The sequence below is a fragment of the Dipodomys merriami genome, unplaced genomic scaffold (genome assembly GCF_024711535.1).
Source record: "Dipodomys merriami isolate MVZ:Mamm:240054 unplaced genomic scaffold, mDipMer1.0.p SCAF_97, whole genome shotgun sequence".
NCBI lineage: Eukaryota > Metazoa > Chordata > Mammalia > Rodentia > Heteromyidae > Dipodomys > Dipodomys merriami.
This window is the reverse complement of record NW_027206590.1, coordinates 2,214,361-2,240,763: the sequence shown is the minus strand read 5'-3', so window position 1 is coordinate 2,240,763 and position 26,403 is coordinate 2,214,361. Positions and strand designations below refer to the sequence as shown.

Sequence of the window (26,403 nt, the reverse complement as noted above, 5' to 3'; positions counted from 1 at the left end):
TTTAAGGTTCTGGACGTATTTTTGCCTTTCCAGCACTATAACAAAAACACTTGGAATAATTAACTTACAAACAGAAAAGGGTTAGGGAGGAATTGAGCATGTGGCAGAAAATTTTATCTTGTGTCTCAGTGGGCACTGTTAGGACTGAGGAACTATTCTGATCTCTGTGCTTTAGAGTCAGATCTTAACCAGTATCAATGACCTAGAAACATGCCAGACCAAAACTCCCTCCCACTTGACTGAATGTTGAACGTGTCAGTGTTAACCTTGGCAGGAATGTTCAGTCTACTTTGGAGATCTTGCTATAAAATAAGATAAAGCCGGAGCGCCAGTGGCTCACACCTGTAATCCTAGCTACTCAGGAGGCTGAGATCTGAGGATCACGGTTTGAAGTCAGGCCGGGGGTAGGAGGAAGGAGGGAAGGTTGTAAAATTATTCTCTCCAATTAATCACCAAAACAGCGGGGTCATGTGATAGAGCATTTGCTTTTAACAATAACAACAACAAACTCATGGACAGCAAGCAGGCTCTAAGTTCAAGCCCCAGTATCAGCACAAAAGAAGAAAAATAAGCTATAAGGGCTCAAGCCCTTGAAATAGTCTGTAATTCTGGGGCTGGGAAGGTGGCTCAGTGGTAGAGTGCTTGCCTTGCATGCATGAGGCCCTGGGTTTGATTCCTAAGCACCACATAAGCAGAAAAAGCTGGAAGTGGTGCTGTGGCTCAAGTGGTAGAGCACTAGCCTTGAACTGAAGAGCTGATAGACAGTGCCCAGGCTCAGAGTTCAGGCACCATGACTGGCAAAAAAAAAAAAAAAAAGCAATAGTCTCTAATTCTGTCAATCTTCTATACCCCTTGATTTACATTTTATATTAGTTGGTTTGTCTTAACCAGTATGTTGGGATGTGCCTACTATTGTAGAATTCTTTAAACCTACTGAACTCAAAAGTTTCGATGTGTGTGTGTTTTGAAGACTAAGTTTGGCTCCCCCACCCCTCCCCACTGTGAGGTTCTAGACGTTCTGGAATTAAACTGCTGTCTTCTTATTACTGACAGGTGGATGATGATGGCTCAGTCAATGGCCCTTAATCTAGGAATATATTCTGTCTGTGTTGGCAATGAACTGGGGGCATCCCCTCTTAAAAGCAATTCCTGAGAAGCAAGAAAAGAGGGAACTTGCTAGGAGGCTTTTAAGTCACCTTGGATCCCTTCTTTTAATAGGCAACTCTCCCTGCCCTTACTTGTCAGCCAAATTACTTAACCTTGTAAGAGTCACTACCTTGCTTGACAAGGTTCTTCTCTTCCCCTGCCCATAAATGTTTCATCCTAACCAAACAACTCAACCGAAAGTTACGCACAATCCATCCCTTTCTATCCTAGCACTTTCATCCACTCATAAAATGTCTAGAGGTAAACCATGTTTTTCTCTCTGTGATTTCAGGGCCCTGGATCACCATCAAAGTATACCAATTCAGAAACTTCAGGCTGGGAAGGTGGCTCAGTGGTAGAGCGCTTGCCTTGCAAGCCTGAGGCCTTGGGTTCGATTCCTCAGCACCACATAAGAAAAAAGAAAAAAGCCAGCTGGGAAGGTGGCTCAGTGGTAGAGTGCTTGCCTTGCATGCCTGAGGACCTGGGTTCGATTCCTCAGCATCACATAAGCAAAAGAAAAAAGCCAGAAGTGGCACTGTGGCTCAAGTAGTAGAGCGCTAGCCTTGAGCTGAAGATCTAAGGGACAGCGCCCAGGCCCAGAGTTCAGGCCCCACGACCGGACCCAAAAAGAAAAAAGCCGGAAGTGGCACTGTGGCTCAAGTGGTAGAGCACTAGCCTTGAGCTGAAGAGCTAAGGGATAGCGCCCAGGCCCAGAGTTCAGGCCCCACAACTGGACCCCAAAAAAAAAAAACAACAAAAAAAACACCAATTCAGAAACTTCCTGTAACCAAACAGGAGAACAGGGGCTCTTCAGCTCAAGGCTAGCGCTCTACCACTTGAGCCACAGCGCCACTTCCGGCTTTTTTCTTTTTGCTTATATGGTGCTGAGGAATCAAACCCAGGGCCTCATGCATGCAAGGCAAGTGCTCTACCACTGAGCCACCTTCCCAGCCCCAGGAGAACAGGTTTTACTACTAGAAAGGAATTTAAAGTCTAGTGGTGCCCAAGAAAATACACTTGGATTCTTGAAAACTTCCAGATACCTGTTGATTTTTTTTCTTTGCCCATGTTGAAGATTTTGTTTCCAATTTCCAGATGAAAATGAAGAAAAGTAGTCTTTACTAAGTTATTCGATGAAAAAAAATACATTAACTCTAGAATTAGGGAAGCAGAAAACAAGATTGGATTCCCAGCTGCCTGTGGGATCTTGGATGAGTCATACAGACTTTATAAGTCTGTGTGTCTATGTGTCTAAAATGGGGATGAGGTAATAGTAACATCTACCTTAAAAATTGTGTAAATGTTAAAGAAAGTTATTGTGCTTTTCCACTGTGGACTTGGATATGTAATGATATACTGATGGTTTGATTTTTTTATTTTTTAATTAATTTTTGTTATTATTTCAAGTAGATGTACAAAAGGTTTTCAATTCCACAAGTCAGATAATGAGGACCATGCATCTGGTCAATGTTACCCCTGTCATCTTTCTCCCCCATGATTTTCCATTTTTGTCCCAACCTTTTTGTGTGTATATAGGTACCAATAATGGGGCTTGAACTCAGGGCCTCACACTCTTGCTTGGCTTTTTCACTTAAGGCTGGCTTTCTACCACTTGAGTCACACCTCCATTACCAGCTTTTTGCTAGTCAGTTGAAAATAAGAGTCTCATGGACTTTTCTGCTCCAGCTGTGTTTGACCCATGATCCTCAGATCTCAGTCTACTGAGCAACTTAGATTGCAGCCATGAGCTACTAGTGCCCAGTTAGCCCAACTTTTTCTAGAACCTTATTTAACTAGAATTATGTAAGTAATACAATAAATATTTACTGAAGTTCTCTTCCTTAATTTGCTTTTTCTTTTTTTTTCTTTTTTTCTTTTTTTTTTTTTTGTCAGTTGTGGGGCCTGAACTCTGGGCCTGGGCGCAGTCCTTGAGCTCTTCAGTTCAAGGCTAGCACTCTACCACTTGAGCCACAGCGCCACTTCTGGCTTTTTTTTTGCTTATAAGGTGCTGAGGAATCGAATCCAGGGCCTCATGCATGCAAGGCAAGCACTCTACCACTGAGCCACCTTCCCATCCTCCTCTTCCTTAATTTTTAAAGAGTCCAGTGGCTGTAGCCCTTTTCCTTAAATCAAATATTCTTACCCTTTGTTTTCCACTGTCGTGGAAATGGTTTGCTCTTTGACAAAACTCCCTCTTTCACTTATAGTTCTTTGCCTCCATGATGTTAATGTGACCGTGCACCAGTATAGACTCACCATGTATTATAATTTGGACACACTGCCTATCAGTTGGTTAAATAGCTACTAAATCTAAGTCCCCAGTGTGGTACCCCTGCTCCCATAGCCTCATCCATTTGGGCCCAACCTCCTTTCCAGAATCCCTTGCCTATTCCAACCTCAAGACAACTAAAGAATCAAGGAAGCTGGGCGCTGGTGGCTCATGCCTGTAATCCTAACTACTAAGGAGGCTGAGATCTGAGGATCACAGTTCAAAGCCAGCCCGGGCAGGAAAGTCCGTGAGACTCTTATCACCAATAAAACCACTAGAAAACTGGAAGTGGCACTGTGGCTCAAGCAGTAGAGTGCTAGCCTTGAGCTGAAGAGCTGAGGGACCGTGTCCAGGCCCAGAGTTCAAGCCCCAAGACCAAAAAAAAAAAAGAAAGAAAGAAAAGCCTAGCACAGCAGGAGGCCACGGGACCTGCCTCCATCCAGAGAACAGGATGCTGTTAGTATCTCCCTGACCCCCAGAATGAGAATGTTAAGGCTTTCACACTTCCTTACTCCACTCCTCACATCTCCAATTCAAATCACTCCTCATTGCTTGGCCAGGGACCTTCCTATCCTACCAAATCCTTCCTCGCAGGCTCTCACAACCTCTCTTGTGTATTTCCTGTAGTGTTATCTGTACTCTGACCATCTTCAGGCCTCCTTCCCCATCATTGCTGGCCAGGCCTCTTCTTGGATTGCCCTGTAGGACCCAAACCAGTTCAGCAGGGGCAAAATATCACGCTGCATGCACATGGCCAAGCCAATGTAAAGCATTGAAATACCTCAATAACTAATAGTAAAGAGCCACTGCTTGACATTCCTCTTCATCCAGTGTCCCATTCCTCTGACTATTCCTGGGAAACTTGCCCTCTTCTCCTGTGGTTCCACACCAAACCTCCTGGACCCTGCTCCAGGACTATAGCCAACATCTGTTCTGATGGGGGCCCATGTTCTACTAGTGTATGAATGATATGTCAGTTACCATTGCAAAGAACTCTACCGTGTAGAGTAAGGTAACTTCAATTCCTTGTTTTATTAATTCATCAGTTATTCTACCAACATTGATAAGTTGCCCACTGTCTCCCAGATCTAGAGTCTTCAAACCAGATGAGGTCTCTGCCCTCAAGTACTTGCATTCTGGTAAGGTAGGCAGATGATCTAAAAGGAAATAAACATATACTGATGAATAAACCAAGATCTTGATCAAAGAGCAGTATTAGCTCAGGGAAGTCAGAAATGGCTTCAGAAAGAACACTGTGTTTACAATAGACCTTCAGGGTGCACCAGGTTTCTGTACCCTGGGGAGAGGGGAGCAGCATAAGCAATGGCTTTGGATGGAACATTGGCATGTATTTAGGGACCAGGAATTCAACTTGGTTGGACAGAAAATGTACACAGAGGAGGCTCCTGGGTGACCAGGTGAAAGATGCAAGTGGATTGACCAAGTGAGAAGGGTCACTTAGACTTAAAGATAGACTTAGTGCAGACTAGTCAAGACCCGAATTCTAGTGCTCATGGTCCTCCAGTAAAATACCCACGAGCACACTCATTAATCTGAGCAAAGGCCTTCTATACAAATTGGTAGTTTGTACACTAAACAAAATGCAGGCTCAAGGGGTAGGTAAGTGCCTTTGATGTGCAAGCCTCCTACACTAGTGTGTTGGTTTCCTACAATTCTTTGCATAGGCCCTACTTTATATAAATCGGCTAGCATCTCTCCAGAAGGAAACCCTTTCCGTTTCATCCTAAGGCCTGCAAAAGGCTAGAAACAGCTTTGCCAGATACTTTATTCCCTAGTCAGACTATTCTGCCCTTTCCTTCCAAATTCTATAGACACCCCTTTGCTTGTATCCCATCTCCATCTCTCTAGCCTTGCCTTTAAACCCCAAATCATCCCGATCTAACCTGTGCCTAGTAGAGCCAGGTTTCCTCCGGTCACTTACTCTTCCTTCATCCAGGCTGCTCCTATTTCCTACTCTGTCCTCTAGTCCTTACCTGATGACCCAACCACAGCCCTCCCTCTATCCAAACACTTGGATCTTACAATTCCTCTTCCTGGACAACCTCCACAAGGTCACCTTGATGACCTGACTTCATGTTTGTGTGCTGAATCAGTGATATCTCTCAACAGTGGGTCTTTCACATGAGATTGCTCACCCAGGTTGTCACCTTCCCAAAGTAGGAAGAAGCCATGAGAAGGTATTACTCATGGCTGATGTTAAAAGAAATCTTCATCCCTGTTGCTATGGGCACCTTTGATTCACCCAATAAGAAAATGGGGTGGTGTTCTTTCATGGGGTGGCATGAATTTACAAGCATACCTTGATTATTTATATATGCCAAGCGTGGGTGATATATCAGTAAATCCAGTGTGATCCCTTTCTGTAGAATGGATGTTTATTTAACCAAAACTCTGTGTGGTGGGGTGTGTGTGTGTGTGTGTGTGTGTGTGTGTGTGTGTGTGTGTGTGTGCTTGTGCTGGTCCTGGGGCTTGAACTCAGGGGCCTTAGCCTGGTGCATGAGCTGTTTTGTTCAAGGCAAACACTCTGCCACTTGAGCAACAGCTCCACTTCTGACTCTTTGCTGGTTCATTGGAGATAAGCATTTCATGGACTTTCCTACCCTGGCTGGCTTTGAACCATGATCCTCAGAGCTCAGCTTCCTGAGTAGCTAGGATTACAGGGGTGAGCCACCAGCTCCCAGCTAAACAAAGTTCTTGTATGTGTTCACCAGGAGCCAGAGACAGACAAGTGAAAAGATGATCACACCCGCAATATATACACAGGGCAAGGACTTCCCTGAGTTGAGTAGAAACCCATGAGGCACATGTGACCCGATTTACAGCCTCATGAAAGAGACATTCATTCATCCAGTCCTTGATTCAGTATTAATACCTTGCCTACTATATGTAGTCACTGCTCAAGGTCCTGAAGTCTTTCCTCATGAAAGCAGAAAATCAGAATACAGAAAACAAATTTGTAACTATATATTATACTAAATGATGGGTGCTTTGGAAAAAATGAGAAAAACATGGAGATCTTCTGGGACATGGAGAAAGGGTCCTTGCATTGTACTGTGCTTTGTTGTGTTGTAGTGTGTTACAGCTGTGTGTGTGTGTGTTCACACACTCATCTCCTAACCTGTGGGAAACAGTGGTGAGGGGTCAACATGGACATCATATCCTCAGCACCCTCATAGTAAGTGTGTTCAATAAAGAGTCAGTAGGTGAATGGATGTGTGGATGGATGAATGAAGCCCTGGAAGTGAGCAGTGAAAATTAGAAAGACTAGAAATCAAGGATGGAGTTGTCCAATGAAGAAGAGAAGATTAACAGATGAACCATCCATATTGGTCAATTGCAGATGAGAATAAAGAAGATTCCAGTGTTGTGGGGCTGTTTCCTCTTGTGGAATCTCTATATCTCATCTTCTCATGCTGTTTACCCTGGAATCAAGGCAAGAATTACCCAGCAGGCACTGGACTATGGTAAGTTGGAGGCTTTCAGAGCCTGGCTGGTCTATGATGCAAACCAGAAACTTGTGACTTGGGCTGTCTCATGAATGAAACAAATTTCACTGTTAGTCCCTTATGCAGAAGTGGCTACAATGGCTGAGAATGAGAGTTGCCTTAAAAAAAAAGAAAAGAAAAGAAAAAGAAAAAAGAAAACTCCTGCCAGAGTTACTCTGGTAGGAAGCAAATCTAAACACAGCAACAGAGTCTCTGTCTATAGTTGTCTCTCACACACTGTCTCTCTCTTTTCTACACACATACATAATAAACATTGTAGAGCTCTCAATGAAAATGCATTGGAGGAAAGGAATTTAGCGTAAAAGCAACATGTTAGAGACTCATAATGCAAAAACTTGAAATCATCTAAACTCATTTGCAAATTTTTATGTGGATGGTGATTAAATTTTAATGTGGATGGTAAATTTTTCTTGAGAGAAGCTTCATCCTATTTACTAGAGGTACAAAGGAATCTGTGACTCTGACAGACTAAGAGCCACTACAAACTAAGAGTGGCGCTATATTCTTGTAATTCCCTGCTACTGAAGTGGTAGAGATAAGAGGACCATAGTTGAAGGACAGCCTAAACGGGGAAAAAGTCAGTGAAGCCAGGCACCTGTGACTTATGCCTATAATCCTAGCCTCTCAGGAGGCTGAGATCTGAGGATCCCAGTTCAAAACCAGCCAGGACAGGAAAGTCTGTGAGACTCTTATCTCCAATTAACCACCAGAAAACCGGAAGTGGTGCTGTGGCTCAACCGGTAGGGCAGTCTCCTTGAGCTGAAGAGTGCAGGGACAGCACCCAAGGCGAGTTCAAGTCCCACAACCAACAAAAAAAAAAAGTCAGTGAGACCCTAAATCAAAACTGATATGACCTAGCTACTCAGAAGGCTGAGATCTGTGGATCGCATTCAAAAATGCTAGCCTTACCTCAGCAGGAAATTCCATAAGACTCTTATCTCTAATAAACTACTCAGAAAAAAAAAAAAAACAGAAGCACTGTGGCTCATGGGCTAGAGCACTACCCTTGAGAAAAATAATCTCAAGGACAGAGCCTTGAATTCAAGCACCAGGACCAGTGCAAGGGGAAAAAAAAAATCTAAGCGTGTTTTTTCATGCTTGTACTCCAAGCTATTTGGAAGATACACAGGCAGGAAGATTTTGAGTTCAATGCTAGCTGTAACAAGGTTAGCAGCAAGATTCTAGCTCAAAAACAAAATACAAATAAAAGGGCTAGGGGCTAGGCTCAAGGGGTGGAGCACTTGCCTAGAATGTGCAAAGCCCTGGGTTTATGAGACAGCTTCTTGCTTTTCCCCAATAGTTCATGGGGCATAGGAAATCGCCAGTGGAGCCATCTTGTACCATCATGTGTTATGTAATGATATCACACTAGGAGTGTGTGTATTTACATGTGTGACTTGTTACTATACTGACATGCTTATGTGAGTTGAAATACATGTCAGAAATAGATACATTCTAACAGTATTAACTGTACTCTTAGTCTGGGAGCATAGTTTAAGTAGTAGAGCACTTGCCTAGCAAGTACTCAGCCCTAGTTCAATCCATAGTATCTGGAGGGTAGGGGCGAGGGAACATCTTATAGAGCAAAGCATTTACAAGGACAATCTGAAGTCCATAATATGGATGTCAGTTCTGTCCTTATTCTTAGTACAGGGTCTTGGGAAAGTAGGGTTTCATATCTGGAAAAGTAATGACAAAAATGGTACTTCAGACCTATAATCCCAACTGCTCAAGAGGTTGAGATCTGAGAATCACAGCTTGAAACCTAGGAAAAGACTAGGAAAAAACAGGCAGGAAAAGACTGTGAAAATTTTATCTCCAGTTAACCCCAAAAAGTCAGAAGTATATCTGTGGCTCAAAGCCCAGGACCAGCACACAAGGAGTAGGAGGTGGGGGAGGAGGGGGAAGGAGGGAGAGGGGAAGAAGAGAAAGAGGAGGAGAAAGGAAAGAAAAAAAAGAAAGAGGAAAAAGGGGGGAAAGAAAGAAACAAGAGAAAGAAGAAAGAAGCTGATGGGCTGATGGGTTATTCCAGCAATGAATACCAACCGTTTTGGGGGGGGGGGTCCTGGGGCTTGAACTCTGGGGGCCTGGGTGCTGTCCTTGAGCTTCTTTTTGCTCAGAGCAAGCACTTTACCACTTGAGCCACAGCACCACTTCTGGCTTTTTTGAGTAGTTTACTGGAGATAAGTCTCACAGAGTTTTCTGCCCCAGCTGGTTTTGAACTATGATCCTCAGATCTCAGCTTCCTTAATAGGTAGGATTACAGGTGTCAGCCACTGGCACCTGGCTGAATACCAACTTTTTTATGTCTATCTTGGAGAATCTGGTGGAAATGTGGATCATTCCTCACCTCCACCCCTGAAAAAATGAGACACGAATCCCCACATGATCCACTCAGTCTTCCATTGCAATTTCAGTCAATTCAACGTTCTTTATAGCCCATAGACATCAGGTCAAAAAGACAAGTTGAAGAAATCTGAAAAGAGGAAGACAAAAGGACTTCCCGGAATTGGCATTAACACAGATTCTGGAGCCAAATTGTTTCAGTTCCACTCCATTCTTAGCTGTATGGTTTGGGTTAGCATTAGCCCCCCACGGGCAGAGTGCCCTCATCTGGACAGCGTCCACCGTGACCACAGTGGCATCCTTGGAAGAACGCAATGCATTTTTCCCATCACAACAGTGATTGCAGACGGTGGTCCTGGGTACAGAATGAACATCTCTCATGATTTTAACCTCCCTGAGGACCAGTGTATCTACAGGCAAAGCAGGAACAGTCCTTCATTGTAAGGGATGCTGTGTTCTTACCTAACAGTCAGTCTTCCTCCACAGTCTGTATTTGTGGGTTAATGATATCGTGTCATTGTCTTTGTTATTAGCCATAGACACAGCCTTGTCTCCTTTACAGGTGTTGAAGTTGGAATGAAGGTGCTTGAGCAAATGATGAAGGAAAAGACCATTTCAGATATCACAGGTTCTGAGTCGCTTGAGTTTCTAAAGATTGATTATGTGAACTACAATTTTTCAAAGTAAGTAAAAGAGAAGAACTTTTCTGCCTCACATAGAAGCTCAAGCTGGGGTGCCAGTGGTTTATGCCTATAATCCTAGCTACTTGGAAGGCTGAGCATGGGAGGATCATGGTTAGAGGCCAGCCTATGTAGAAAAGTTCATCACACACACACACACACACACACACACACACACACACACACACACACACTTCTCAACCCATAGATGGGTGTGGTGGTGTGCACCTGTCACCCCAGCAACAATGGGAAACCTAGGTAGATCACAGTCCACTTGGGAAAGGGAGAAAAATCCTAACTCAAAAATAACAAGTGAAAAATAGGGCTGGAGGCATGGCTCCAGCACCTGCCTAAGAAATGTGAGGCCTTAAGTTCAAATGGAGGAAGGGGGGATAAAAGGTCAGCTAACACAGTGGAGCGCCATGATTTTACTAGAACCCATCTCCTTTATCTCCTTGCTCGACCTTCCTCTGACTTCTATTCTCCAGTTTAGAGAATATTATGGCTCGTGGCCAATTATGGCTACCATAATCCCATCATCAAATCCATGTTCCATACATCTGCACCAGGCAGAAGCACAGGGTTCTTACCAGCTGAGTCAGTCTTCTTGTTCATGTTTTTGTCTGAAGCCCTGCCCTAATATGATTCTGTCTGCACAACCATGAACACAACTTAGTCATATGCCCATACTTAGTAGCAAGGGAGATAGGGAAATTACTTTTCCAATCAGACAACTCTGTCATCCAGAACAAAGCCAGAGATGTTTAGAGAAGTAAAGGAAATAGATGTTCTGACAGCCACTGGCAATCTCCTCCATGGTTGCCAACAAAAGTTTCTAAGGCAGTAGAGGAAGAATAAGTCTTTGCTGATCCTGATCTCAATCTGAAAGGTGAAGGGAGAGTTGAGCTCTGTGTGTGTGTGTGTGTGTGTGTGTGTGTGTGTGTGTGTGTGTGTGTGTGTGTGTGTGTCTGTCTGTCTGTCTGTCTGTCTGTCTGTCTGTCTGTCTGTCTGTCTGTCTGTATTGGATGTGTGTCTGTGTCTGTGTGTCCCCAAGTGCATGCTGATCCTGGGGCTTGAACTCAGAGCCTGGGTGCTGCTCCCAGAGCTTCTTTTGCTCAAGGCTGGGGCTCTGTCATTTGAGCTACAGCTCCACTTCTGGCTTTTTAGTGGTGAATTAGAGATGAGAGTATCACACACTTTCCTGCACAAGCTGCCTTCAAACCTGGATCCTCAGACCTCAGCCTCATGAGTAACTAGGATTACAGCATGAGCCATCAGCACCCAGTTGAGCTTCTATAAGGAGTTTTGTGCTACTGAGATTCTCTTTTGCCCCAATACTCTTTTAAATCAATGAAATTTCCATGCTACACTTACCCTTTAGAGTAATCATTCCCCTGATGTAGCCTATGAAATCAGCAGGTTTCTTTGTGAGGAGGGAGAGATGATGTGGTACAGAGAAAGATCTGGCCTATTCTGTAGAAAGTCAGGCATTCAATGAGCATTTACTGAGCACTAAGACACACCAGGTTTTGTTCTTTGAATAACAAAGCTATCGCTTTTGTTCTTCATATCCAGTGGGAGAAATGGACATTAAAGGGGAAAGGAGGGGAATGAGAAGGGGAGAGAACGGGTAGGGAGGGGAACAAAAAGGAAGAGGAAGAGGAAGAAGAGCAAAGGAGAAGAAAGGAGAGGAGGAAAGGAGAAGAAAGGAAGGGAAAGGAAGGGAAGGGAAGGGAAGGGAAGGGAAGGGAAGGGAAGGGCAAAGCAAGGCAGGGCAAGGCAAGGCTTCTTGCTCTCTCCCCTAAGTAGACAGCAGGGCTTCCTGGGAGGCAGTGTGGAGACCACAGCACAGACTGGAGACCCTTTTCTCTGCAGGAATTCCACCACAGTGTTTTCAATGTTGCCGTACCTAGAAATGTGCAGAAGAGTTGCCCTCATGCTCCTGTTTCTTGTCTTGCAGCATAAAAGTCAATGCTTTGTCATTCCCTAATACATCATTAGCCTTTGTGCCTGGAGTAGGACTCAAAGTGCTCACCAACCATGGCACAGCCAACATCAGCAACCACTGGGAAGTCAAGTCTCCTCTTTTGTGAGTATTTCACTGCATGTCTGCTGCGGTTCTGAGACAAAATGGAACAAATAATGGGCCATGCACAAATTCACCATTGTTATTGTCAGTGTTAGAAACTCCCCCTCTCTCAGTATTAATAATCTTTCTCAAGAGTGTTATTTCTAAGTGATAATAAGTACATTCTTGTTTGGGGGTGGGTGGGGTGAAATTCATCTTTCTCTTAAAAGCAGAGCAACTGCCAGTGATGGGGGCTCACGCCTGTAATCCTAGCTTCTCAGGAAGTTGAGATCTAAGGATCTCAGTGTGAAGTCAGACAGGAAAGGAGAGTCCATGAGACTCTTAGCTCCAACTAGCCACCAAAAAGCCAGACGCAGAGCTAAGGTTCAAGTGACAGAGAACTAGCCTTGAGTGGGAAAGCTCAGGGATAGCACCTAGACCCTGAGTTCAAGTCCCAGGACTGGCACAAAATAAGTAAATACCAAAGCAGAGCAGCTGATACAATGTTATTTCCCATGGCTGAGAGGTCCCTGACTGTGGGAGAGACAGAAGAGCTCTCAACATTTAAAGTCCACTGACACATTGTTGCATGACCTCAAACCAGGCGCTTCCCTGTCTGTACTGGCAACTACTGGGAAATAGAGCCTCCTGCTTCGCTCAGAAGCTGAAGCTTGGTGGTCAGCTCAAACCCAGCTCTTCCCCCAAACCAAAGCCTCACACACACTTATATAGAAGGAAGGGGTCAGGTTCAAAGTATACTTATATTCCACCTGCTATGTGCAAGTTACCACTCTGGGTGTAATAGGTAGGTGGCCTGGTTGGTGCCCCAGAATGACACTTGGTCATTCTACAACCATTTATTGAATGCCTGCTGGGTACCCTTTTTCCCCATCAGAACTCCAGTCCTGTAGATTGCAGAGACATAACATATTTCCCCCATCCCCATAACAGCCAACATTCCTCTGCTTCTCCATGGCTTTCGTGACTTGCCAACCTTGTTTGGAGCCCTGACTCTGCACTGGGGATACACGGTCCTCTGCCTCAAGGGGTTTGCCAGCTCTGTCTGTCACTTCCCAATCTGTGGCCCACTGGAATGAGGAGTTGGTATAGCAGAGTATATCCACATGCTAAATAGATACTCAACCACTACTAGGAGCACTTGCCATGAAATAAGTACAGTATCCTAGAGCATTCCATTCATTATTTCATTCATCCAGTAAATATTCCTTCCGCACCTGTCACAGGCATCAGGAATGCCGACCCTACTCTCCAGGAGCTTAGAGTCTCTGTCTAGGATGAGAAAGACAATCCATCTCCATGTCTGGTGCAGAGCCAGATAACCTGGTGCTTTCTTTCTGCGCAGCTATGATACAGGGGAGTCTGATCTGTATCTCTCTGGAATCTACTTTACTGGCATCATTCTCCTAACTCGAAATGAAGTTGGTCACCCAGCCCTGAAGCTCCAAGACTGCTACGCCCAAGTGAGCCACGCCCATGTCTCGTTTGCAGGAGGGCTCAGGTGAGTGCAAGCACTGGTGAGCCTTAGAATGGACTCTTGGGCTCCTTGGCCTGGGGAAGGCTTATCTGTAGCAGATTGTGGTCCTTAACTCTTCTTTTCTGCTTTTTCCAGTGTCCTATATAATTCCTTTGCTGAGCCCATGGAGAAACCCATTTTAAGGAACTTAAATGAAATGGTGAGACCTTAGGCACTGATAACACCATAAAATGGTATCAGTTGTAGGTCTATCATTCTTTCATTATACGTCATGGTGATACTGGGGCTTGAACACAGGATGTCATGCTTGCAAAGTGGGCACTCTACCATTTGAGCCATATTCCCAGTTCATTTTGCTTTCGTTATTTTTGGGATAGTGTCCCATATTTATGTGCAGGTCAGCCTGAATCCTGAGCTTCCTCTACTTACATTTCCCACACGGTTAAGATAACACGTGTGTACCACACACATAGCTATTGATTGAGATGGGATCTTGCTAACATTTTGCCCAAGCTGGACTTGAACTATAATCTTTTCAAACTTTACCACCCAAATAGCTAGGATTATAGGCATAAAGCACTGTGCTTAGTTCATCCTATAATCATTCTTAACAAACCTTTATTGAGCACCTCCTATGTGCTAGGTGCCATCCAAGGGACTTTCATATAGATTATTCTTCACAACTTTGTAACATTTCTCAAGTCATACTGTATGCTCACATTGTGGCAGGGTGCTGGGGATACAGAAATGAATAAAACTACATCTCCTTCCTCGGGTTTCTCACTGTAGACTTGGCAAAAACATCAACAAAAGTTTATTATCTGCCTATTGCATGCCAAGCATTGGACTGGGGTTTGTTGGGAACACAAGAGAGGGAAAATCTTGTCTATGTAGAAAAACTAAACACAACCCATGGTTGTGTCATGATTAGGTTAAACTGAAGGGATTCAGGGAATTAGAAGAAGAAGCAGCAGCAGCAGCAGCAGCATACCTTTAAATGCCCTGGGAGATTTTTTAGGGGATGCAGGCATTGAATGGGACTCAAAGTACAGGTAACTTTTGGATAGATAAACAATGGAGGACAAGCCAGGCACTAGTGGCTCATGCCTATAATCCTAGCTACTCAGGATATGAAGATCATGGTTTGAAGCCAGCCCAGGTGGGAGAGTCAGTGAGACTCTTATCCCCACTTAAAACTGGAAGTGGAGCAGTAGCTCAACATGGTAGAGCAATGGCCTTAAGCAAAAAGCTCAAGGTCAGTGCCCAGGCCCTGAGTTCAAGCCCCACGAACAAAACACACACACACACACACACACACACACACACACACACACACACACACACAAAGATGAATGAGGAACAGGCAAGATCTCTCCATGTAATACAATAAGAATAAATTAAGTAACCAGGTGTGGCTGGCTCATGCTGTAATCCTAGCTACTCAAGAGGCTGAAATCTTAGAATCTCTGTTCAAAGTTAGTCCAGGCAGGAAAGTGCAAGAGACTTGATGCAGGAAACTCTGAGAGACTTATCTCCAATGAACCAGCAGAATGCTGGAAATAGACCTGTGGCTCAATCGATAAAGTGCTGGGCTTGAGCAGAGAGTTAAGGATAGTGCCCAAGCTGAGTTCAAGCTCCAGTACCAACACACACACACACACACACACACACACACACACACACACACACACACGAGTTCTTAGTCCAATTCTAAAGCAAGGGAAATCATTCAATTCCTAAATAAATGTCTGATGTCCTGTGCTTGCCGAATAGCCCACAGGAAAGTAAAGGCTGTAGATGCTTCCACTCTGGGCAGGGCATGGGGTGGCTAAGAAGCAGTCAGGAAAGATAGAGTTGCTCAGGCAGCACCTGTGCTAACATGCCAAGTGCTTGCTCTTTTCTGGGGTGGTGTAGACATGGTCCCAGTGCCTATGGAGCTTAACCAATCTTCAACGACACACTGCCCACATATATGGGGCTTGAGGACTGTGGTCATCAAGTCACATAAGGAGAAATCCTAATGACCAAAGGGATAATATCTTCTAGCCAGAAGACCTGCTTGCAATGTGATAACATCCTTGTTTCCTTTCTTTTGTGGCCAGCTCTGCCCCATGATTACCAATGAGGTGGAGGCTTTCAATGTCAACCTCAGTGCCCTGGAGGGTGAGTCTTACCATGGGGTGGTTCTTTTCCCACCTTCAAATGCCACTACTTCCTAGGTTTGGTCTTTCAGACAGTAAAGCACCTGCTTCTTCACTCTGTCTTCCTTCTGCCTGGCCAAGTCCCAGGGCTTGTGTAGAAGATTATGTCCCTGTGTGTAGAGCAGGTGCTCCTAGGCACCCAATCAAGTTCATGGCTGCAAGGAGGGTACCCCACCCACACCAAGTCAATAATGTTGGACTGGTGACAGGATAAAGGGAAACAGTAAATGCAAATGGACAAAAGACAGGGAATGATTGGAGAGATAGGAAAAGAGAAAGACATAGGGAGGAAAGACCTTGTCTAGGTTCCTCACATGCTACTGTGCCTTGGGCAGGGGCCTTACCTTTGAAGAGAATTCCTTCCCTGCTTCCTTCACCTCAAGAGTAGTGATGGGTACCTACTGAATGCATTTGATAAGCTATAGTGATGTAGAATAATATTGTGCCCCTACCTTAGCGGGCCTTCATCTTTTCTTGCTTCTCATCTCTATCCATTGAATAAGCCATGTATGATCTGCAAGAAGAGATATGTAAGCTGGGCACCTGTAGCTGAGTAGCTGTAATTCTAGCTACTTAGGAGGCTGGGCTGTTCAAAGAGAGCCTCTAGGCAGAAAAGTCTGATTCTTATCTCCAATTAACCAACAAAAATCTCAAAGTAGAGTTGTGACTCAAGTGGGAGAGTACCATGCCAACCTTGAGTGAAAAAGCTAAGAGACAGTACTCTGGGTCCTGAGTTTCAACTCCAGTACCACCATGGAGGGGGGAAGAGAGGAAGGGAAAGAGAGAAAAACATGATACTCAGGTGTCTTCCTCTGTGAACCCTCCTAGACAGATGCCTAAAAAAGACAGAAGGATTTTCTTTTGACTGGTCTAGTTTTCCTTAGTTTCCAAAAGTAAACATATCTCACTAATGCAAAGGGGAAAGTTATATCTCAAGCAGAAGATTATTATATTGGTATGATTATATACATATGCTTTTAATGTATATGAACATTCTTTTCTCTGTTGGTCATTCAGTTTTAATCAAGATTGACAACTATACCCTGCTGGATTGCTCCCTAGTCAGTTCCCCAGAAATTTCTGAGCATTACTTGGACCTCAATTTGAAGGTAACTTTATCATTCTCATCTGACTGTCAACAACTAATATCTGGAGAATGAAGAATAGACATGCATGCTTTTCCATCCATATAATTTTCTTTCAAACAACTCTTGCACACTTATGCCCTTTGAAAAGACTCGGGGAGCTGGGTACCAATGGCTCACTCTTGTAATCCTAGCAACTCAGGAGGCTGAGATCTGAGGAAAACAATTCCAAGTTAGCCTGGGAAGAAAAAGTCTGTGAGATTCTTGTCTCCAGTTAAGCAGCAAAAAAGCTGAACATGAAGCTGGGCACTGATGGCTCCTGCCTGTAATTCTAGCTACTCAGGAGGCTGAGATTAGAGGATCGTGGTTCAAAGCCAGCCTGGGCAGGAAAAGTCATGAGACTCTTATCTCCAGTTAACCACCAGAAAACCAGAAGTGGCACTGTGGCTCAAGTGGTAGAGCACTAGCCTCGAGCTGAAGAGTTCAGGGACAAAACCCAGGCCCAGAGTTCAAGCCCCACAACTGACAAAAAAATAAAGCTGAACATGAACCTATGGTTCAAGTGTAGTCTTGAGTGAAAAACCCAAGTGAGAAGGCTGGGAAGGTGGCTCAGTGGTAGAGCGCTTGCCTTACATGCATGAGGCCCTGAGTTCGATTCTCAGAACCACATAAACAGAAAAAGCAGGAAGTGGTGCTGTGGCTCAAATTGTAGAGTGCTAGCCTTGAGCTGAAGAGCTGAGGGACAGCACCTAGACCCAGAGTTCAGGCCCGATGACCCACAAAAAAAAGAAAAGAAAAAAAATCCAAGTGAGAGCCATGAGGCCCTTCATTCGAGTCCCAGTGCCAACATAAAAACTCTGGAACCTTTTCTTCATGAGCAAATGTTAATGGATTTAGCCAAAGGCTGCTGACCTTGTCTCTGTCATGAGCATACAGACATGGAGGTCATTGACCTGGGAAAAACAATCGTTGTGCCTATGTTTAGTTCTATCCCAAAGTTAATATTGTCCTCTTTTAAATATATGTTGCTATCACTCATTCCGTTTCTTTCAAATCCATTCCAAATGTTGTTCAAGACCGCATTTGGTAATCACACCTAACAGCTAAGGAAAGCAGCGTTAAGGTCTCATGAAAAGGCTGTGTGAGCCGTTAGGAGTCTCGGATCTTGTGAGGGTTTCTTTCAGCAGTCATGGACTTGGAATGTCAAGGGTTTGACATCTCCACTGGTACCTCAGGAACTATTCACAGTCCACTCCATCCACACTGATTGTGTCTCTTCCTTTTATCTGAGAAAAGCACTAACTAGAAATTTCTCAGTAAAGGCTATCCCTGGTAGATATTCAAAACTCATTAGAGTTGATGCTAAAAGTATTTTAAAATTTAGCCAGGAGCTGGTGGCATATGTCTGTAATCCTAGCTACTCAGGAGATTGAGATCTGAGGGTCATAATTCAAAGCCAACCCAGGCAGGAAAGTGCATGAGACTTTTATTTCCAATTAACCTCCAGAAAACTAGAAGTGAAACTGTGGCTCATAGTGGTAGAGCACTAGCCTTGAGGATCAGAGCTTAGGGACAGTGCCCAGGCCCCGAGCTCAAGCCCCACGAAAAAACAAAAATAAAACATAAATTAAAACAATAGCCAGGCACCAGTGGCATATGCCCAGATCCTGAGTTCAAACCTCATAACCAACCAAAATAAACATTAAAAAAATATATTTTTTTTAAATTTAATTTTATTTTATTTGTGAACATACATAAGCAGAAAAAAAAAGCCGGAAGTGGTGCTGTGGCTCAAGTGGTAGAGTGCTAGCCTTGAGTTGAAGAGCTGAGGGACAGCACCCAGGCCCAGAGTTCAGGTCCCACAACCGACCCAAAAAAAAAAATCTTCAGAGCTTTGAAAGGCCACTAGCCAAAGAGTTCAATAGGCTTTGTCATCCTCTTTTTTTTTTTTTTTGGTCATCCTCTTATCCCTACTGAGTTTCTGGGATTTTTCTTATTCTTTTTTTTTTTTGGGGGGGGGGGGTTGGTCTGGTCATGGGGTCTGAACTCTGGGCCTGGGCGCTGTCCCTCAGCTCTTCAGCTCAAGGCTAGCGCTCTACCACTTGAGCCACAGCGCCACTTCCGGCTTTTGTCTTTTTGCTTATGTGGTGCTGAAGAATCGAACCCAGGGCCTCATGCATGCAAGGCAAGCGCTTTACCACTGAGCCACCTTCCCAGCCTCAGGATTTTTCTCATTCTGACTTGAGAAGGTCTACCTTGTTAGTTTCCCACATTCATGTTTTCTTCTGGTAACTGGCCTTTCTCTCTTGCCCCAGGGTGTGTTCTACCCACTGGAAAACCTGGCCGATCCCACCTTCTCGCCTGTACCTTTTGTGCTCCCAGACCGAAGGGACTCCATGCTCTACATTGGAATCTCCGAGTATTTCTTTCGATCCGCATCTTTTGCTCATTTCATAGCTGGAGCTTTTGGTGCCACACTCTCCACCAAGGAGGTGAGCAGAGTTTCCACATGGTGACAAGTGACAACATCCTGTAACCTTTTAATAAGTCATTCATTCATTGGGAGATGCTTATCATAGCTTTGATTCCTGGGCTGTGTTAGGCTAGCACTGCTAATGCAGAACAATGAATGAGGGGGCTTTGGAATGAATGATTCATTACTTGGGGGAGCTGTTGGGTTTCTAGCTCTGATACCTTCAGGGTTGGGTTTTTTGTTTTTCATGGCATGTGGCCACTCTTTCATTAATAACAAGACCTCCCTCTACCATGTATCACCTGACCTTTAGCCACTTCAACTTATTCAACTTCAGTGTGCCATAATTTCCTCCTTTGGAAAATTGGAATACTCATAGGTCCACATTCACAAAGTTCTTAGTAGCATTGAAAGTTTTGCCAGGTATCTTTGGCTCATGCCTGTAATCCTAGCTACTCAGGAGGCTGAGACATGAGGATTGCAGTTCAATACCAACCTGGGCAAAAAAGTTCATGAGACTCATATCTCCAATTAATCACCAGAAAACCAGAAGTGTCACTGTGGCTCCAAGAGGTAGAACACTAGCCTTGAGCAAAATGCTCAGGGACAGCTCCCAGGCCATGAGTTCAAGCCCCAAGACCCACCAAAAAGAATAAAAGTTTTTGCAAGGCACTGATGGCTCACACCTGTAATCCTAGCTACTCCGGATGCTAAGATCTGAAGATCAAAGTCTAAAGCCTGTATTCCTAGCTACTCAGGAGGCTGAGATCTGAGGGTGAAGGTCCAAAGCCAGCCTGGACAGGAAAATCCACTGTTTGAGACTCTTATCTCCAGTTAACCACAAAGATCCAGAAGTGGAATTGTGGTTCAAGTGAGCATAAAAACTCAAGGGCAGTGCCCAGGCCAAGAGTTCAAACCCCAAGAGCAGAAAACAAAAGTTTTAAGTAGGACAGTGGCTCACCTGTAATGCTATCTATTCAAGAGGCTGTGGTCTGAAGGATAGCAATTCAAAACTAGCCTAGAAAGTTAAGTCCACAAAACTCCATCTCCAAAAAAAAAAAAAAAAGTCAGCAAAAACTCCAGGCTGGAGACATGATTCAAGTGATAGATCACCAGCCAAACAAGCCCAAAATACACATTAAAGCATCAGGCCAGCACAAAATCACATTGAACTGTAATTTATCATCATTTTTTGTGTTATTCAGATACCTCAGGATTTCTTCTAATGGTAATTACAACTGGTAATTACAACAGCAATCAGTAAGAGTAAAGATATTCAGTGATGATTCTCTCTGCCCTTTTGATAAAAACACAACTCCCTCCAACCAGCCAACCAAAAACTATTATTCATCAGTATCCCTTTGAAATCTGTTGAAATCTGCTTGAATATGTACTTTAATGATACAAGCTGTTACAAATCTTACATGCAAGATAGGAAGTATGGCAGCACCATCCAGCTAACAGGGCCAAGTATTAAATACTTCTAGCTTTACTGGATCTAAAATATACCAGAGCATGATAAAAAAAAAAAAGGACTCTAGTCATTCACACACAGTGAGACTAAAGGAAGATACTCTTAAGGGAGAAGCCCAAAGACCTAATGCCTCTTAACATACTGAAAATACTATTTATCAGAATATTTCCAGGAAATGGGAACATAGGTTTGGGGGATTTTTTGGTGATGATGGTGGGTTTATTGGTTTGGGGGTTGGTTTTTTGTTGTTGTTGTTTTTGTTGTGTTTTGCTTTTGGTTGTTTTACTTCTCTTTTTCTCTTTGAGGGGACATGGAAACAGATAAGTATAAGGTGAAACAATACAGGCATGGTACTATGTGGAAAATGAGTTATGCAACTTGTGGGCAGGGAAAGGAGGGGGAAACTGGGGGGAAGTGAAGGAATGGATGACATTGTCTGAAAAGAAATGTACTCAGCTGGATGCCGGTAGATCATGCAATTCAGGGGGCTGAGATCTGAGGATCATGATTCAAAGCCAACTAGAGCAGGAAAATCTGTGAGATGCTTATCTCCAGTTAACCACCAGAAAACTGGAAGTGGCGCTGTGGCTCAAAGTGGTAGAGCACTAGCCTTGAGCAAAAGAGCTCAGGGACAGGGCCCGGGCTCTGAGTTCAAGCCTACAACCCACCAAAAAAAAAAAAAAAATGTACTCATTACCTGACATATGAAATGGTAAACCCTCTGTATAAATATCATAATAAAATTATAAGTTAAAAATACTTCTAGCTTTAGAGGTGAAGACTGTTCCCTGTAAAGTAAGTTAGGTGTCAGTGATCTGGAGTAATGAGAACAAAAATACCACAAGACTTGATAGTACCTGTAGATTATGTGCAAATATATATACTACAGACGTTGTTCCCACGGCCAGAAGATAGTGTTTAGAATAGAAGGTAACTTCCTGTGTGACCTCAGGTAAGTTACTTTACTTCCCTAAGCCTCAGATTCCCTATGGTTGGGAACCTATCATTTAAACAATAAATCTCCTGAACATTTTATGGTGCAACAGCGTCATGATTTCATCAAGTTGTAAGGAAACCCTAGCTTTCCCTGAAAAGACAGTTCAGGTGCAAACTTCACAGTGATATGGTGATGTTTACATTTCAGATTTCCCACTATTTTGTTCAAAACTCCCAAGGATTTGGCAACTTCCTCTCCCGGGTGAGTGCTCTGGGTCTGACTCTTGGATCTATGTTTGTTTGCAATGGTGTTACTTCCAGGAGACTGGGTCGGGGAGGGGATTCCTTTACATTCCTGTTTGATCCAAGCTTAAGTCTGTCTTTCCAGCCTTAACAGGTTGGATTTAGCTGTCTTTTTGTCTTAGTCATATATCCACAAATACATTCGACACAGTACATGTTTGTTTTGATTTGTGAGTTGTTATTGTTGCTGTTCTACTATGAAAGACTTTTTTCCTACTCTTGACTGCATAATCACAAAACACCCCAAATTTGTGATCCCCTCATCAACTCGCTACTCTTGATATCCACCTCTTTTCTCTAAATGGGGCAGATTGCAGAGATCTACATCTTGTCCCAGCCCTTCATGCTGGAGTTCATGGCCACCGAACCTCCCACCATCCACTTAGAGCCCAACAACTTCACGTTGGACATCCCCGCCTCCATCATCATGCTCACCCAAACTGAGAACTCCACTGTTGAACCCATTGTCTCCATGGACTTTGTGAGTCTGGGAATCCAGGAGGGTAGCCTATGGACGCTAAATCTGTTTCTTCTGTGAACGATTGAGCAGCAGAGTCTAAGTGTTTGGAGTGGAGGGAGAGACACCTCAGTTAAGACAGAGGAGAGGTTAGAGACCCAGCGTGTAAGGTAACTACGTCCATTTTTGCCCCCTAAGAAGCATGCCAATCCCTGAAATTATAAGCTTTGCAAAAAACACCACTTAGTCTTAAGGCAGCTACAGGGTGGTAGGGGAACAGGAGAGCAAATCTCTGGTCCTCCTGGAGGATGGGGTTTGGGCTGGGGTATAGAAAAGGTGATTGAATCGTCCAGGAATGTGGCTTAGTGGTAGAGTGCTTGCCTAGCATGCATGAAGCCCTGGTTTCGATTCCTCAGTACCACATACACAGAAAAGGCTGGAAATGGCATTGTGGTTTAAGTGGTAGAGTGCTAATCTTAAGCAAAAAGAAGCTCAGGGACAGTGCCCATGCCCTGAGTTCAATTATCAGGACTGACAAAAAAAAATATCTACTTTCTACAAGTCAGTCCCTCAACTTCAGTTATAAGCATAACTGAGTTTCTTTCTGCTCCCCCTGAAAATAAAACTAATAGAGGTAGAACTCAAGTTTACTTGACCAGATGATATCCAAATGCAATCTGAGGGGCTGGGAAGGTGGCTCAGTGGTAGAGCACTTGCCTTGCATGCCTGAGGCCCTGGGTTCAATTCCTCAGCACCACATAAGCAAAAAGAAAAAAGCTGGAAGTGGCACTGTGGCTCAAGTGGTAGAGCGCTAGCCTTGAGCTGAAGAGCTGAGGGACAGCGCCCAGGCCCAGAGTTCAGGCCCCACGACCAGACCCAAAAAACAAAACAAAACAAAACCAAATGCAATCTGATATTAGAGATCTAGGACAATGGGCTGGGATGTAGCACAGTGGGAAAGCACTTGCCCAGCAAGTGCAACATCCTGGGTACGATCCCCAGTACCAAAAAGAAAAAGACTTGATCTGGGACAATGAACCTAAGCAAAATTGCAAGCATGCACCATGCACGCATGCTCACATACACCCTGCATGAGTACACAGGCAAGAGAGATGAGAAAAGGGAAAAGTAGTCTTCAAACAGTGAGGCCTTACAGTTAATTTGCCTGTTTTCCAAGAACAGAATTCTTGCTAGTATCTTTGGGATACAGGAGGACGTTGGGTTTATGATGTTTCCTCGATAGGAAATTGTATCTGTGGCCCAGATGGACTGTCATTCTTTGTCACTCATCTTAGTAATAGAATATTTTGTTGATTTTATTGTCTGCAGGTTGCTAGTACCAGTGTGGGTCTGGCTATCTTGGGACAAAAACTGATCTGCTCCTTGTCTCTGAACAGGTAAGGTCAATTGCTTTAACCTTGATGACAATGAGTTAACAGATCCCAGAAATATTAGGAGAACAAGCTAAGTTAACCATTATGTTGCTATGAGGTAGTTAAACCTGCTTTTTTCTGGATCTATGTTCCTGGGAGAACCAACAGAGCAAACAGTGGATGTCAGGATTATTTATAGGCATGTGATTGAAAGAGCTGATTCTGATCTGCTAAATTCATATCGTCTTCAGAAATGGTTAGGTTGATCCTCTGGCTTCCTTTAGTCCTCATAAATGTGAATTCTGAAATGTGAGTTCCTGCTCTGCAGATCTCCTTGAGATCCAGGACACTGGAGTCTGACAGTACCCCGATGCCTTAGTGGGGTCTGAGTAGGACTGGTTATACCTTTTCGGGGGAAACCATTATAGAATAAGAATACCAGGCCCCCACTTCTAACCCGTATACAAAATTTCAAGATGGAGACTGCAAGCCAGTTGACCAAGGGTTCAACCCTTCTGGATAAGGCATTGAGTAGCTGCACTTGAGTGTGAGGCTGGCTTCTTTGGGAGTGGTTGTCGCTGGCTCCAGTAGTGAGTAGATTATGGGTAAGGTAGGTGGGCCAAGCCTCATCAGGCCATGACAGCCAACCAAACAGCAAGACTGCAAAGTGGCTGAGGCTATGCTGAAAGGTAGCCTGGGCCTGGGGCAGTAGGAGTGGCAGCCCTCCTTCCCACACCCTGCCCCAGCCGGCTCCTCCACTCCAGGCTCCCAGTGCTGCCTATCAGGATGAGCTGGTTTGGGCTTGGCTAATGTCAGAGATGCTGTAGAAAGGAGGATGTGGGTGGGGATCTGTAGGACATCCCTTAGCAGAACCAGGCAATACAGAGTCTCTGAGCTCCCAGCACACCGTGGTCTTTCTAACTACCTTCTACTGGCTTCATGCACCAGGAGGTGTAGAACTCAAAGACAAATACAGGAGGAGGGGAGGACAGGCGTTTAGACTGGCAGTGAGACCACAGGCGTGGGAGTTAATGTAGCACTGTGCGGATCTCAGTCCTCCCCTTTGATAGCTGTGTGCTCTCAGGTAACTTACTTGACCTCTCTGGATCTCATTTCCTCCTCTATAAAATACTACTGTAGCCTGGAACCTGTGGCCTGTGCTTGTGTCTGGCCTAGCTACTCAGGAGGCTGAGATCTAAGGATCATGTTTTGAAGCTAGCCCAGGTAGGAAGCTTTTGAGTCGCTTATCTCCAATAAACTTCCCACCCAAAATTCCAGAAGTAGAGCTCTGGCTCAAGTGGTAGAGTACTACAGGGACAGTACTGAGACCCTGGGTTCAAGCCCCAGGACCAAAACACACACACACACACACACACACACACACGCACACACACACACACAGCATGTTCCCTCTCAATACTGAATATTGAAAGAGCAAAGAGAAGACAAAAAAACTGGTTGTTCTGAAATAGAGAAAGCACTTAGCTCTTCTCTCATTGCTCCAGTCAAGTGGAAAAAAAGAATAAGGAAAGCAAGAGCTAGAAACCCTAATATTAAACTTGACCTCTGTGTGCTTCTGTCATTGGAAGCAGTTTCTGGACTCAGGTATGTCTGCATTTGGATTCTGCCTCTCCTACTTGCTCGCCCTGTAGCCTTTAGCAAATTACTTCATCTTGTTAAGTATCGGTTTCCTCACCAGCTAAGCAGCACACCTCTCCATCGCATTGTCCTCTGTGACCTAGGAAAGCCTAGCATGTGGTCATGGCTTGTCCTCATAGTGTTTCATTCTCTTTTCCCATTCAAGGATCCAGATCTGATCACATAAGAGGTTGTGACCAGTTCCCAGACCCATGATGTTCTCCATCCTCGTGTGATGGGCTAGATGGTCTCAAATAGCTTCGGGATTGGCCTTCCAAGTCACAAAGTAGATTTTTCTTGAACTCAGGCCTGGACACTATCCCTGAGCTTCTTTTGCTCAAGGCTAGCATTCTGGCACTTGAATCATGGCTGGCTTTTTCTGTGTATGTGATACTGAAGAATTGAACCCAGGGCTTCATGCATGCTAGGCAAGCACTCTACCACTAAGCCACATTCTCAGCCCACAAAGTAGATTTTTTATGTGCCAATCCAGTGGCTCAAACTCAAGACCTGGGTGCGATCCCTGAGCATTTTTTTCTCAAGGCTAACACTTGAGCCACAGTTCCACTTCGGGGGTGGGGGTAGTTAATTGGAGACAAGAGTCTCACAGGCTTTTCTGCCCCTGCTGGCTTCAAACCACGATCCTCGGATCTCAGACTCCTGAGTAGCTAGAATTATAGGCATGAACCACCAGCACCTGGCTAGATCTTATTGTTCAACATGAAATGAGCCTTTTATTCCAGACGCAGTCTGTGTGGATGCAATTCCAGCTGAAGCTGGTCCGTGGAGTAGCCACTTTGCAGTTTTGTTCAGAAGCAAATTAAATGCCAGATGACTTCCTGCCAACCCTCTTAGTCACATATTAAACAGGGCCGTCAAACTATGTTATTATTGGATCATTTAGAACAAGAGAACATTTTCTTTAACATTGC

The 26,403-nt window shown here is 44.3% G+C and overlaps 1 protein-coding gene and 1 non-coding gene across 2 annotated transcripts in view; both read left to right on the top strand.

Moving 5' to 3' along the window:
* The first annotated feature begins 6,554 nt into the window (after positions 1-6,554).
* Positions 6,555-26,403, top strand: part of Bpifc (BPI fold containing family C) — a 30,813-nt gene continuing 10,964 nt past the window's right edge. The window contains exons 1-12 of the mRNA XM_070014380.1: positions 6,555-6,611; positions 6,777-6,900; positions 9,851-9,971; positions 11,929-12,057; positions 13,400-13,555; positions 13,667-13,730; positions 15,634-15,694; positions 16,750-16,841; positions 19,133-19,309; positions 21,909-21,962; positions 22,314-22,484; positions 23,790-23,857. Of these exons, the coding sequence (XP_069870481.1) occupies positions 6,777-6,900; positions 9,851-9,971; positions 11,929-12,057; positions 13,400-13,555; positions 13,667-13,730; positions 15,634-15,694; positions 16,750-16,841; positions 19,133-19,309; positions 21,909-21,962; positions 22,314-22,484; positions 23,790-23,857 (1,217 nt within the window). The 5' untranslated portion in view covers positions 6,555-6,611. The remainder of the gene's footprint in view (positions 6,612-6,776; positions 6,901-9,850; positions 9,972-11,928; positions 12,058-13,399; positions 13,556-13,666; positions 13,731-15,633; positions 15,695-16,749; positions 16,842-19,132; positions 19,310-21,908; positions 21,963-22,313; positions 22,485-23,789; positions 23,858-26,403) is intronic.
* Trnav-uac (transfer RNA valine (anticodon UAC)) lies at positions 17,421-17,492 on the top strand. The gene has a single exon. It is a non-coding gene; the product is annotated as a tRNA-Val (tRNA).